This window comes from Acanthopagrus latus, chromosome 11 (genome assembly GCF_904848185.1).
Source record: "Acanthopagrus latus isolate v.2019 chromosome 11, fAcaLat1.1, whole genome shotgun sequence".
In the NCBI taxonomy this organism is placed as follows: domain Eukaryota; kingdom Metazoa; phylum Chordata; class Actinopteri; order Spariformes; family Sparidae; genus Acanthopagrus; species Acanthopagrus latus.
In genome coordinates this window covers 21,536,482-21,551,988 of record NC_051049.1, presented here as the reverse complement: position 1 = coordinate 21,551,988, position 15,507 = coordinate 21,536,482, and the positions used below count along the sequence as shown (strand labels likewise).

Sequence of the window (15,507 nt, the reverse complement as noted above, 5' to 3'; positions counted from 1 at the left end):
ACCTGGGGATTCCCCATTCAGAGTTAGCTAATGTGGCCGGGGAAAGGGAAGTCTGGGGCTCGCTACTGAAGCTGCTGCCCCCACGACCCAACTATGGATAAGCGGTTGACAATGGATGGATGAATGGAAAAGGAGGGAGTTCTTTCACCTGAATTTAGTGTTAAGGATAGCTATAGCAAATGATACCAGTGTCCAAAGTCTGTTTATATAACTTCCTTTTTTTTTTCTCTTCAGCACACCATGGCAAACAACGTAACACAGATTGATATTAGAACATACACTGGAGGTTTTGTCTGGACTACCTTAGCTCCACCCTGGAGTCACTTTTTATTGGCTGAGTTGTCCATGTGATTCGGAGTATTTCAGGAATAGCAGGCTATCTAAACATTTATACCTTTGGCAGGATCGAGGCACATGCCGAGGGCCTCCTTGCCACTAGGGGGGGAAAAACAAAACATGAACTGCCTATAATAAATAATGTTTAACATATATTTTAACATATTGACAAAATAAAAACATACAAAACTATTTTATTTCTTATATTATAATTTATTAATTTCTAAACATACACATTAGCTTTGAATACATGAGTAATGAATTGTTTATGAATAGCAAACTATAGATGAGATAAGCTAAAATATATACCTAAACTTAAAGGTGCAATGTGTAAGAATTTTTGTGTAAAGAAAAAAATGAAAAAAATGTTCTGTTACTGATGCAGTCTTGTCCTGCTAATACCTGCTAACAATGATGACACATAACTGCTTAACCACACTTTAAGCTTAAAAACACACACATACAGAGATCATGTACAAAAACAGTCATCTCAGAGAGAAGAGATGCTTGGCACTTGATTAATCTAGACTCCAAATGAATTTCCATCAGCAGATAGAGTGACATTTACATGAATATAGTTTTTGGCAATACTATTGTCTGGTATGTACTTGGAAATTAGACTGTAATTAACATGAGTCATGGGTGAAAACTCTCTCTCTCTCTCTCTCTCTCTATCTATCTATCTATCTATCTAACCCCTAACCCTAAAATGACAGAAACAGCAGGTATAGATAGATAGATAGATAGATAGATAGATAGATAGATAGATAGATAGATAGATAGATAGATAGATAGATAGATAGATAGATATTAATAGAAGAATTTTAAAATGGGTAAACATAATAGTTAATAACAACTACAACACAATAGCAGAAATGTTATTAAAAGCATAAAATGGCAGTAGAACCTATAATACACTGAACATTTAGCAGAAAGATTCAGTGATGGGAGGGCAGGCAGCTCCATCAGGCCCGTTTTCATCAGCGAACCTCTTCATGATCTCAAACCAGGAGGCTCTTCATTAATTCATTCATTCTTCATTCATTCTTCATAAACTACAACAAACAAAACGGACATATGGTTATAAAGACCCACTTGGCGTTAGCTGTTAAGAGTGTACATTGGACTATATTGCGGCAGCACATTTGACCTTTTCCTATTGTTCTCTCGCCTCCCGCCTGCTTTCATGTCTTAAAGGACTTATTTAAATATCTTGGTGTGACTATCACTCGGACATACTCAAAATTATTTCAGGCTAATTTTGCTCCTCTCCTTGAGCAGTGTAAAGCTGACTTTGCACAATAGGCAGTCCTTCCTCATTCTTTGATTGGCAAACTTAATTCAGTAAAGATGAACATCCTCCCCAAATGTCTCTTTATTTCAGTGTCTCCCTATTTTTATTACTTGCTCATTCTTTAAAACTTTACAATGACTAATTTCTGACTTTATCTGGGGAGGTAAACATGCATGCATATGTAAAGTGTTCCTTGAGAGATCTAAGCGACTTGGGGGCCTTTCTGCCCCTGATTTCCAACTGTACAACTGGGCGTCGAACTTGACCAACGTGTCTTTATGGCTTTTATCTTCTGACAGTGTAAACTGTCCAGCATGGGTCAATACCGAGGCCTCCCTTTGCCATCCGTACTCCCTTTCTGCTCTCTTGGCCTGCAGAGTTCTCCCGGCTCTCTTACAACCCCTTATTCCCCCCCTTTAGCCACTCCTCTGTTTTGCCAAGAGCATGCTAGGTTGCTCTCAGCATGCACTAGGAAGAGGAGCTTGGTTTTGACATCTTGGATGACATTTGGGATGCAGCCCTGGATTGTGCACACTCATCTATATGTGCATGTCACAGTCTTATCCAGTTCAAAGTTTTGCACCGCCTACATTATTTTGAGACTGCACTGACAAAAATTTACCCACACACTGACCCCCTGTGTGACAGATGCAAAATGCTTCCTACGACTTTATTTCATATGTTCTGGGGTTGTCCTGAATTAGACTGATTCTGGTCCTCTCTTTGATTTATTCTCTAAAATATTTTAAAAACCTGTTACTCCCTGCCCCCTTATGACCATTTTTGGTGTAACCTCAGAAAACATATCTATGACTTCCTGTCAGCGCAAGACTTTAGCATTCTCCTCCTTACTAGCGCAGCAGTTGATTTTACTAAACTGGAAGAATGCTGCTTCATCCAACCACACACATCTCATAATGTGTATAATGTGTAATCTCAAATTAGAAAAGATCAGGTATACTGTTAATGGTGCCCTTCAGAACTTTCATAAGACATGGGATGGGATGACTTTATTGAATTTGTGAAGTAATTAAATGGGCTTCAGTTAGAGTGATTAACCTCTGGCTGACCCACTAAAAACTATACCCTGGCTGAGGACGATTAATTTAATGCGCAACTGGAACCCTCACCCCCAATTTTTTCTTTGTTTTACAGACAAACGAGCGAGAGGGCGGGAGAGAGAGAGATGACATTTTCAGTTGACACAAACTGATTGATTCATTGTTGTTACTTATTACTTATTGACTGAGATTAATTGATTGTGACTGATTGAGTCAATCATAGTTACAGTATTACCAACAGTATAGATTATAAGTAATTTATTGTAGATATTGTTTTCCTTTATTGTTATTATTTTTATTTCCAAACCCTTGCTTTGGCAATATGTACAGTGTTACCTCATGCCAATAAAGCCATTTGAGTTCAGAATTTGCTGTCAAAATTAACACTATATTGGATTAAATCCTTAGTGTCCCTGACTGCTGTTATAAACATGCATTCAGGGAAAATTCAATGAAAAGAATTTTGAAAGGAAATACAGTTATAATGAAAATAATTTTGTATCACCATTCAAAGGTTTTAGCACTGCAGTCATTGTAAAGTGGGAAGTACTTTAATTGTAATCTTAATTGATAAGGTAATCTAATAACCTACCAGCATAAATATACATATTTGAAGCCGCGGTTGTAGAAAAGAAAAAGTAAAAAGTTAAGTTTTCTTACCTGCTGTTGATTGAAGCCTCACATCTACAGTCACATCACTGTGGAGAAAAAAGTGAAGTGAATACAGCTTGGCAACACAAAATGATGATGATGTACAGGAATTTAAAACCAATTTCTGTGAAATAAGCTCAAAACAATCTGATAGTCAAACTGGAGCAGGAGATTAGATTCAAATGATCTTTACTCTCTGGACTTTCTGCGCTTCAGAACAGAGGACGGGTAGTCGACCGCAAATGTGATCATGATGATGATGCCAATGGTGATGAAGCTGAGTCGAGCAATAAAGAAACTTTTGTTTCTCATGTCTGTAAAATGATGGTTAAAAGAAAAGAATAAAAAAAAGTGGTGGTGGTTCTATTTAAAACACAATTTACATAAATCAATGTGTGCACTATAAGTCGGATCAAAACGTGAAATGAAAGTGCACATACAGATTGTGTCATCAGCCCGTATGACGGGGCTGCTCTCATATTCTCCATTAAAAGCAGTCACCTGGAGAGAGAGAAACTCTGGTTATCAGCAGTTGGAGCATATGAAGACAGATGAGTTTGTATCTCCAAAAATTTGGATTATACAAACCTCCACTCTGTAGGGGGTAGAATACTGTAGATCACTGAATAGAAAATAACATTGGTCTTTTGTTTCGTTTTTAAACAGCTTCGGAGGGTCATCACTAACATAAAGACGAGCAATGAATTTCCCCTCAGGTCCATTAAAACGTCCTGTATGACCACAGGATGCTGCATTATACTCTGGATTCAGCGACAGGTAAGAAACAGCATCTGGTACTGTAAGAGAAAAAATTTAAACAGAAGCATAATTACTCTTTAGTGTTTTGCCAGGTCGGTTGTGCTGGTTGTCAGTAATGACACAAATACTAAATGTGCAAAGGAAACAAAATAATTAATTTTGCACAAATATTCAGTTTGAACTCAAATGCAAAACAAAAAATATTAGAAAATTTGTATTATCCCTTAAAGTTTTTATTCTGTGTTCTTAAAACTAGGTGCTATTTGTTAGGAAAGTGGACTTTTGACTCTCACTCCTGATGCTCTGGGAATGAGACCCAAAAATCTACTTTTCATACAAATAACACCTTTAAATGATGAGTGAATACAATAAAATGTTTAACATCATTAAAAGAATTAACTGAAATAATATTTTTTTATTCCCTTATAAAGTTAATAGTTTAAAGTGGTAAAGTGTCACTATTTGTCACAAACAATGTTCATTGTAACTGATTACAGTTTAACCCTGAAAAACATTGTAATACTCTGAGTGACTCTCTGAAGACACAAGACTTTCTGTACTGCAGCACGTTGGACAAACAAACAGTAACAAAAGTAAAAACTTCAACACTATGTGAAGCACAATGGATGAATGAATTAACAATCAGGATAGTCTGTTTGTATGAGACATGTGTTGTAATCTCCTCCAAAATATTTTCACACTTACTTCCAGGACCAGTTTTCGGTTTAACTACAGCTGATGTTCCCTCGAGGCTGTTGTTGTATTTGGGTTGGACTCTACAGATGTAGTCTGTCCATGGTTCCAGTCCTTTAATATCAGATGTTCCTCCTCGTGGATCTTTGAAAACAATCACTGTAACACAGTTTTATTATTATTGTTTATTGTTTGATTGAATAAAAATGACACAAACAATTAAGAAAACATACAGCAGACTGTTTTGTCAGTCAAGTTACCTATTAAGTGACTAGAAAATGGAGTCAATAAAACAGTCAGTCAGTCAGTCAATTGACTATCAATCAATCGATCAACATGTGAAAACTGAGATAACTGAGTGAAAACTAAATATAATCAGACGTGTTTCTGCTGAACAACCAGCTCATCTTTAACTGTGCAGCAACTTTTAGCAGTAAGTAAGTTTTTATGACCTTGTTCCTTCATATAGAAAAAAAGATATTAATCTCTCTCATTTCATGTGCTGTCATGCTGCTGCAGGTTCTTCCGCTGTCACTCAGGACACTAAAGCATGGAGCACTTTCTCTGTGAGGGTTGCAGGGGTTACTGAGGCCAAATCCAGTTAACTATGGGCTAAGGCCAGGGTACACCCTAGATGAGTCACCAGCTCATCACAGGACCCTTACTGATGGCAGAGGCTGTCTTACACAAGGTGCCAACTGCACATCAGGAGCAATTTTGGGGTTCAGTATCTTGCTTAAGGATACTTCGACATGCAGCTCAGTTCTGCCCCAGGGGAGCTGGGATTCAAACCAGCAACCTTCTGATCACTAGTCCACCAGCTCTACTCACTGAGCTACAGCCGCCCCACTGACTCCTCTGAAGTCAATGAAATAATTATAAAGTTAGTCGAATAATCGTACTTACACTTAGGTTTGTTGTGAGCAGGTGAGCAGCTGCAGTCATAAGAAAGCTTTGGAAGTGTTGGAAGAACTTCATGACAGTTGGCACTGGTCGTGGTCCAGCTCATATGGATGGAAGTGCTGGTTACACTTGTCTCCATGTTGATTATTTGAAGATCTGTTAGGACACATTATAAACCTGTAACACTGAGTATCTGGTGTTTTGTCCACAGATGTCTTTGGATACAAGCTGATTGTTCTTCTCATCACACTGAGGTGAAGTGAATCTCAACATACCACAGTTAATCCTGACGGGGATATCAGTTGTGTTTATTATGGTGTCGTCGTTCATGTCCTTAATGTGGCCGATACAGCTGTAGTCTGTGAAGGGCTCCAGCTCAGACAGTTCCTTGATTTGTCCATTTTCTGAGGAGAAACAAGAATTACAACATTTCTTCATCAACTGCTTCCACACAGCGCCTGTGAGCAGTTACACTTTGGAGTCAGATTAGATTCAGATGTGGACAGCAAATAAATAAATTACCTGTTCACAATCACAACAACTCGACTTCCTCTTACCCCAAAAGATTTTAAATACAACTGATTTTTATCATCATATCTGTTGTTTTTGTCTTTTTTTTACAGAGTGATCTCACGGTGCATACTGCTTTTAAAGGGATAGTCCGGTGTAAATTAAATCCATAGTCTAACACACCATGACACTGAGTACGACCCCCCCTCGAGAGATAACGTTTGCGGACCACTAGCTTACGTAGTTTTAGCATCCTCAGAAATGACCGCACAACAACAATACACTGCTGTAAATGGGTCCAAGTATAAATCACATTCAAAAAGCCACAAATAATGATCAGAACAGCACCAAACTTCAGCAACATTACAAACAGGGTCCCAGCACATATTTCAAGGCATCAAACATTTGATATTGTTGCCAGCTTTGTTGGAAAAGATAAACAAATCTCACCTCTCCAGCTGCAGGCTCGTTGTGGGGAAGCCCTGTGAGTCGATTACCGAGTACAGTAGAGTTCCGCAGTAATGGTATTCACTGAGCTGCAGAACTCTACTGTACTCGGTAATCAACTCGCAGGGCTTCTCCACAACAAGGAGGCTTCTCGGGTGGTGAGATTTGTTTATCTTTTCCGACAAAGCTGGTAACGATATCAAATGTTTGATGCCTCGAAATATGTGCTGGGACCCTGTTTGTAATGTTGCTGAAGTTTGGTGCTGTACTGATCATTATTTGTGGCTTTTTGATGGCGATTTATACTTGGATCCATTTGCTGCAGGCTATTGTTGTTGTGCTAAAACTACGTAAGCTAGCGATCTGCAAACTTTATCTCTCAAGGGGGGTCATACTCGGTGTCAAGGTGTGTTAGAACATGGATTAAACTTACACCGGAATATCTCTTTAAGGATTTTCATGTAAATCCATTCATAGTGTTGGTGACAGACAAAGTCTCTGTACTTCTTGTCTCTCCACTTACCCTGACAGGTGTAATCAGTGGTGAGATGACACTGTGAAGGTAATGTTGTGTCTATCTCTGCAGGAAGTTTAGATTGAACTGTTGAATTTATATCACTTAGATTTAAGAAACCTGTAGAAGATAGAAAACAGCACATACATTAAAACACGATGGAGTAATGTCTCCACCACATGCAGAAATACAGGAGGACTCTGCACTACATACCAACAGGGATGTTTTTGGTGAGGTTGAAGGAAGAACAGTTTCCTGAAGTGAAGGTTGTGGTCAAATCTGAGCAAATATCATTGAAAGCAGGTTTGATGCAGAATATTTTACTGTCACTTGTGCACGACTGAGCTGTAGTATGATCTGATGTTGACATGGAGGAGCTGATGTCCCATTCACTCCAGTAACAAACAGATCCAGGGACGCATGGTGAAGTGTTGCTGACGTCTTTAATGTCACTTTGACCTGCGATAGACAAGTGATGCACAGATGGTCAGTTTCACACACAGGTTCACTTCTTAAAGTAAAAGTAAGTTGCAATTCAACAGTATGAATTATTTTTACTTACTCATGCTAGATGTCCTTGTTTTATGTTCAGTGCTGCTACAGGGTGTTTGTCCATCAGTGCCATCATTAAACATCACATAATGCTCATATTCAGTACAGGGCTTCAGGTGTGTGATGTTACGTGAAGAGGTTTGACTGTTGTATGTCTTTCCAGTCTCTTGTTGCCCCACTTCATTAATCTTTATGGTGTAGAGACCAGGGAGAGAGCTTGTGATGTCAATCTGGAGGCCAAACTTGATGGGTGTAACAGTGTAAGAACCTGCCAACAAAATCCACAGAACAATGAAATCTCTTTCTCTCTTTTTTTATAAATCACCTGATGAGATTTCTTCAATAAATCTCAGTTGGTCCATGATGATGTAAGACTGATACTCACACAGTGGAGGTGGAGAGACTGGTGGGGCTAAAGAATGAATTCAAATAGAATTAGAAAAGGGAAATGATTCATCTATGATTATAACACTTTGAAATAGCCTTCCAAAATAACTTTGAAAAAACACTGCATTTCCTGCTAGTGTTGGAGACAACAAACATTCTGTTTCCTCTGGTTGCAGAGCTGGTGTTGCTCCCTGTCACTCCTTAGTCTCATTTATGTCTTCAAGCAAGAGATAAAACAAAAACACAGCAGCACCGGGCAAGAGCAGATTTATAGTCTGCGGAGGAAATGCGGTATTCATCTGCACGTGTTCAGTTGGACCTCACAGCTGCTGCTCTGAGTTCAAATTCTTCCTGGTCTTGGACTTATTGCTGAGGTCCTGACAGTAAAACATCATCCAAGTCGCCTAAAGGTTGCTGACGTTCTCAGGATTGTCTCAGTGTGCAGTACAGTGATGCAGAGTTGTCATAATGCTGCACCCACAGCTACCTAGCTTAGCCTCTTCATAGAGTTGATTTGATTTTTAAACAACAGTTAATAAAGACTCTGACCTGACAGACCCTGACAGACAAATGAGAGAAACTTGTTGACACACTTTTAAAACCTCCTCACTGTCAGACGGCCACTTATAAGTCGCTCATTTCAGTTCTAGTTTATTTTCAATGTGCTTCTCTGTCTGACCTACGCTGTGCTCATAGAAAGTAAAGAGCCAAATTCAAATTCTTGAGTCGATTTTTAAGGTGTCTGCTGTTTACTTGAATATTTATTTTTCTGATCATGTTTTAGTTTTACATTTTAAGACAAATATATATACTTTCTACTCCTTACGTTAAAAAAAACCAACAAACTGGCTTGTTACTTTATTCTAAATGTGTCTGCAAGAGATTATTGACTATTCTTTTTTTTGCGTCACTGGATGCCACCTTTTTGTACATGCTAAAATAAACAGCAACTTTTCACCACATTTAGCAACAAACCATGTTTAAAAAACAAATGTGAATTTCCAAATTTTATTTTTGACCAGATTTACAGCAGTATTTGTGAACTTTGTGATATTTACTGCTCTTGTAAAAATATTATGTCAATGTTAAATCTATAAGTTAAATTTAGATCCAAATGTTACATGTTAAATGTTGATTATGAATGTCAAGTCTAAATGTTAATTATAAATGTTAAATCTAAATATAAATGTCACTAAATCCTCATGTTAAATGTTAAATCTAAATGTTGAATATAAATCTAAATGTTAAATTCAAATTTAAATCTAAATGTTAAATATAAATCTAAATGTTAGATTTAAATTTAAATCTAAATGTTAAATATAAATCTAAATGTTAAATTTAAATTTAAATCTAAATGTTAGAAAATAAAAGCTACCGAGTGCTGTTGTGGTGGCTCTAATGTGGTGAATACTGTAGCTTTCGCTAGTCCTTTTCACACAGAGACGCCACATTATCACTGCAGCAGTTGGTTGTTCACACAGAGCCAAGCTTCTCCAGCTTAAAGCCAGAGCTGGTGCTGCAGCTCCTAAATTGGAGTGGCGATCCACGTCATGATGATGACGACGTCTGTGTGTGTTTTTTAAAGGTGTTACCCCAGGTGTCAATTTAAACATGTATCCCCTGACTGTTTATAATCATATGGATGCTGTTATAATGTGTTGTGATTGAGATCCTGACCGACCAAACATCAAATTGCTTGTGTGAAAAAACAATGGTGGAGAACTGGTGAACTGCCACTCTGTTGATGAAGCAGCAACTCTGTGCTACTGTTACTGTTGTTGCAGACACATTGCTGAACCTCTGTATCACTGGATATGCTGGACACGCTGGCAGGCAACATGAGATCACAGTGAACTATCTGTTGCCTATTCATCAGCCATGTCGGGGTTCTACTCTCATCTGTCCTCATGTAAACAAATAATCAACTTTACAATCTGCACACCATACATATTTGCCTGGATTTTCTTATTTTCTCACGATGTTGCTGCTCGAGATACTTTTATATATATATATATATATATATATATATATATATATATATATATATATATATATATATATATATATATATGTGTCAGTATTTGATTCACAATTAGCAGAATTGATTGTTTTGACATCACTTTTGAAAAAAAAATACTGAAATCGTGATAATGTTTAAAAAAAAACAGCTAATAAAGAATTCTGTGGATCCAAATTAAAGGGGCACTACGTATTTTTGGGGGAAAAAATAATCTGAAGAGAAAGATCTTGATTCACTGATTTTCATGCCTGAAGGAGGTGATTAAACAAACTGTCATCATGGGACAACACAGTTTTATAAGTCTTACTTATGACCCGTCTGAGTAGCCACCTTTCTAGCATCAAGCAGCGTCCTGGGGACCTTAATTCCCTCTGAGGACAGCTTGTTCTTTCAGTTATGAAAATACTATACATCAAATGAACATTTTTACTTTACCTCATTCATACTATAAATGTTGCCTTTTCTGAATTTGAATTTCTTCTCCAAAACTATAAAGTACACCTAAGAAAAGTTCATTTATGTATGTCATTCTCATCAAATAGTGATGCTTGGGAGGGGCAGAGGCAGAGTGCTGAGGATGAATAAATCATCTCACAGCCTGACGAAAGAAGCTGCTCTGTAGGTCTGCTGGATGTAACGCCACCAACGATTACTTGGCGGTAAAAATCAAGCTAAAAGGAAAATTCGATGTTAGAGATTTAAAATGATTCAAAAATACAGGTACTGAATATAACAGATGGCTGATAAAAAAGTTAAAGTGACGCTCACACAGTTACACTGGATCAGCTAGAACATGTAAACACATTTTAAAGGTTAAAAAACAATTTAAAAAACTTCAAATTCATTCAGACTTAGGGAATTCTTCACATGTACTGCACGGTGCCTCATCAAGTTGTTTCATGAGATCAAGACCAGGCTTTCAATAAATCCTCAGCTGTTTGCTGCAAAGAATTTGTTGTATTCTCTAACCTCTTCTTCATTATACAAAATGAAATGAGTTTGTCTTGAAGAGCAGAAAACATAGCTTGTACACTCGTTCGAGGGGAGACATGACAAGAAGTCATTTCTTAAATTTTATTTTTATGCTATAGTTGATTTTTTTCTTTTTAATTTAACTTCCCCACATTTTTATTCAGTTAAATCCAGTCAGTGCTTTTTAACTCTGTTTATTTTATCATTATCTACACTGATCATAACAACAGGAAGATTTTAAAATGTTCTTATTTTTTACATCTTGATAGATGATAAACTGTCTTTAAAAATTCATAATTCTGAACAAAGTAAATGATCATTCTTTTATAGTAACAGAGCATGTTTTACTTTAAAATGTAGAAGACAACTTGTTCAGTCCATTTTTCTTTTGCTTGTTCTAGATTATGCTGATGTCATCTACATGCATGCTGCTCTCTCAACTTTGAAGCCCCTTGATGCAGTCTATCATTCTGTACTTCGTATTATTACAGGTGATGGGTTTAGAACTCATCACTGTGTTCTTTACGACAAAGTTGGATGGCCATCTTTATCTGTAAGGAGGGAAAAGCACTGCGCGATCTTTATCTACCAGGCCCTGCTGCATGTTTTACCCGACTATCTCACCAATTTTATCTCATTTAGAACTTGTAATTTGCACAGTTGTTCATAAGAGTCCTTGATTTAAAACATTCCCAATGTAAGGACCGAATTGGGGAAGACTGCTTTTCAGGGAATGACTTACAGCGTGCTCTTGAAGTAAATCATCTTATTTCTTTAGATAGTTTCGAGTGCCTATTTCTCAATGTTCTGCAGTCTGATTGTAATTGTAATTTATGGCCAGATTGTGTACGTGTTTTCATGTATTTTGTACTGAGGGCGTCACTGGAAAATAGAGCTTGCTCTCAGTTGACCTTCCCTGAATAAATAAAGGATACATTCATTCATAATTTGACGAAAGGTGTGAAAGTGTAGTCTTGTGAAGTCACAGTAAACCAGGGGTCACCAACCTTTTTAAAACTGAGAGCTACTTCATGGGTACTGAGTCATACGAAGGGCTACCAGTTTGATACACTCTTCTGAAATAACAAATTTGCTCAGTTTACCTTTAGTTATTTTTGATTATTAATGATTGAGACAAATGAGAGAAACTTGTTGACACACTTTTAAAACCTCCTCACTGTCAGACGGCCACTTTTAAGTCGCTCATTTCAGTTCTAGTTTATTTTCAATGTGCTTCTCTATCTGACCTACGCTGTGCTCATAGAAAGTAAAGAGCCACAAGTACACTGAAGTATCAGTACAGCTCTCAACACAGCTGATTGACTTCAGTGTGTGTACACAGGGCTGTGAGTGCTGCGTATGTACTACGACTGGTGCATAGCGGTGATGGAGGCTGTGGCCAGTGTGCCGCTCGTCTGTCACGGAAGCTCTCAGTGAAGGTTAAAGAAACGTTCCACACAGTTAAGTCGAGTAGTCGAGCGAAGAAACATCACAAAAGATGTATTAAGATGGAAACAGAGGGAGGCAGAATCCAAAGGGGAGAAAATGTTCGACACTAATGTGTATCTGCCTGGATTTTTCTGATTTCCTACCATGTTTCTGCTCGAGATGCTTTACCAAACCCAAACATTTGACGTCCTGAAAATGAGACTCAACAGTTAGAAACGGTATCTTTGTGGTGCGTTTAGGAACGGCTCTGAGAAATCCTACATTAACGTGACGTGCTGTTCAGTTCGCTTTGCACAGAAATTGCTGGTAGAAATCTACTTCAGAGGGACACTTTTTACTTTTATACTTATATTACTTTCACTTTACAAGATTCTTTTTTACACTGCCATCTGTACTTCTTCTTGAGTAACGAATGTGTGTACTTTTGCCACCTCTTCATATTTGGTTCAGTAATGAAGTGGAAATTGACAGTTCACACTCTCTGCTTCCTGAGTGGTTTTTCTGTTTAACTTCCGCGATGTTGAACGTCAGATTATCTGATATGTGCAGGAAGTACTGACTGTTATATGATTGTGCCGAGTCTGACGCATGGTGTATCTGAACTACATATTTTATGTGTTTAATGTTCTGTTGTAGTTTAGGTTGTGATGTTTCCACAGACATGCTTCTTCTGGGTCGACTTATCTTCTGGTTGGTAGATTGTGGAAATGTTTGTACAGACAAACAGGCTGATGCGTACATTATCCATATTATTAAATGGTAACGATAACCTTGTGAGTCTTCACAGAGATACTCAAGGCCACAGTGGCATGTTTGTCTTCCTTGCCTAAAAATGTTGCACAAATGTTTCAGAAGGATTTATTTACTCCCCAGATTCACTCATCAACAGAGCTGTGTCTCCACCAGAGTCACAATGTATTTCTTCACCTCTGCGATCAACAAATGTCATCAAGGAAAGTCACGGTGAAGAGGTTTTCAACAGAATGCTGAGCAGTATATTTCCCGGTCTTCAGCTCTTTATTTATTTCGATGGCATATTTATCAGAGATTGTGGTGTTGAGTTTGACGCAGGAGTGTGGTCGCTGTGACAGTGTAACCTGCAAAAACACTTTTTAATCATGAGTCTATTATTGAAATGTGATTTTAAAGGTTTTTTTTCCTGTAGATGTTGAACATGCTGCTGAAGTTACAGTTACATTTACAGACTCAAAGAGTGTTAAACGTACTACAAGGAACTTTATGAAACAGCCTCACTTTAATATGAATATGTCGCCTCTGTGTGAGCAAGTAAACAAACAGAGACCATCAATTAGACGAGTTAAACCTGATGTCTGTCATTGGGTTGGATTCTGACTTATCAGGGTTGGATCAGACATAGAAATAAAATTGTGCTGCGTGATACACACACATACACACACAGACCTATATATGCAAATCATGTTGGAATTGTTTGATATGATTCACAATTAGTAGAAATTATTGTTTTTGCATCACAATTTTCATTTTACTTTAAAAAAATACTGGGGCACTACATACTTTTGGGGGGAAAATGTGTTGATTCATTTGTTTTTCATTGATTTTCATGACTGAAGAAGGTGATTAAACAAACTGTCATCATGGGACAACACAGTTTCATAAGTCTTACTTATGACCCGTCTGAGTTGCCACCTTTCTAGCATCAAGCAGCGTCCTGGGGACCTTAATTCCCTCTGAGGACAGCTTGTTCTTTCAGTTATGAAAATACTGTACATCAAATGATTTTTTTTACTTTACCTCATTCATACTGTAAATGTTGTCTTTCCTAAATGTTCATATCTTCTCAAAAACTACTAGTGCACCTATTAAAGGTCCAATATGTAAGAAAAGTTCATTTTTGAGTCACATTCTTGGGATGGCGTCCGACCCGTGTCAGTATTTGGTGAGTTAGGAATGAGTCAAAAATCAACTTTTCTAAGTAAGGTAAGGGTAAAGTAAAAATGTTTTAAGGCAGAGTGCTGAGGATGAATAAATCATCTCACAGCCTGAGGAACGAAGCTGCTCTGTAGGTCTGCTGGATGTAACGCCACCAACGATTACTTGGAGGCAAAAATCACGCTAAAAGGAAAATTCCTTTTGATAGATTTAAAATGAATCAAAAATACAGGTACTGAATGTAACAGATGGCTGATTGAAAAATTAAAGTGACGCTCACACAGTTACACTGGATCAGCTAGAACATGTAATCACATGTTAGAGGTTAAAAAACAATTTAAAAAATGTCAAGTTCACTCATAAAGCACTTTACAAGTACAGATAAATGTACTTTCTGAACTACCTGTTGCCTATTCATCAGCTGTGCTGGGATCTACTCTCATCTGTCTTAATGTTAACAAATAATCAGCATCTCAAATAGGGAATTCTTCACATGTACTGCACGGTGCCTCATCAAGTTGTTTCACAAGATCAAGACCAGGCTTTCAACAAATCCTCAGCTGTTTGCTGCAAAGAAGTTTTTGCGTTCTCTAACCTCTTCTTCATTAAACAAAATGAAATGAGTTTGTCTTGAAGAACAGAAAATGTACCTTGTAGATTCGTGGGACAGAAAACATGACCAGAAATAATTTCTTAAGTCCTATTTTTATTGTATTATTTGTATTACTTTATTTATAATTATTAGTTGTTGTCTTTTTAATTTAACTTTAATTTTAACATTTTTATTCCTTTAAATCCAGTCAGTGCTTTTTAACTCTGTTTATTTTATCATTATCTACACTGACGTAACAACAGGAAGATTTTAAAATGTTCTTATTTTATATATTCTGATGAAAGATGTGAAAGTGTAGTCTTGTGAAGTCATAGTAAAACTTTGTCCGTGTACAATTCAAAATGATATATATAGATATAAAAGACGCACAGTGTACAGGAATAATTGTGGTATAATGATATTTATATTAAATAAATATATAATATGTTTATATAA

The 15,507-nt window shown here is 37.2% G+C and overlaps 1 protein-coding gene across 1 annotated transcript in view; it reads right to left on the bottom strand.

The window, feature by feature from the left end:
• Positions 1 to 1,137: 1,137 nt before the first annotated feature.
• Positions 1,138 to 15,507, bottom strand: part of LOC119028203 (A-agglutinin anchorage subunit-like) — a 28,905-nt gene continuing 14,535 nt past the window's right edge. Inside the window, exons 7-16 of the mRNA XM_037113885.1 lie at positions 7,382 to 7,627; positions 7,178 to 7,288; positions 5,973 to 6,101; positions 5,701 to 5,853; positions 4,807 to 4,953; positions 3,931 to 4,139; positions 3,783 to 3,843; positions 3,536 to 3,656; positions 3,352 to 3,389; positions 1,138 to 1,391 (exon numbers count right to left, since the gene is read on the bottom strand). Of these exons, the coding sequence (XP_036969780.1) occupies positions 1,378 to 1,391; positions 3,352 to 3,389; positions 3,536 to 3,656; positions 3,783 to 3,843; positions 3,931 to 4,139; positions 4,807 to 4,953; positions 5,701 to 5,853; positions 5,973 to 6,101; positions 7,178 to 7,288; positions 7,382 to 7,627 (1,229 nt within the window). The 3' untranslated portion in view covers positions 1,138 to 1,377. The remainder of the gene's footprint in view (positions 1,392 to 3,351; positions 3,390 to 3,535; positions 3,657 to 3,782; positions 3,844 to 3,930; positions 4,140 to 4,806; positions 4,954 to 5,700; positions 5,854 to 5,972; positions 6,102 to 7,177; positions 7,289 to 7,381; positions 7,628 to 15,507) is intronic.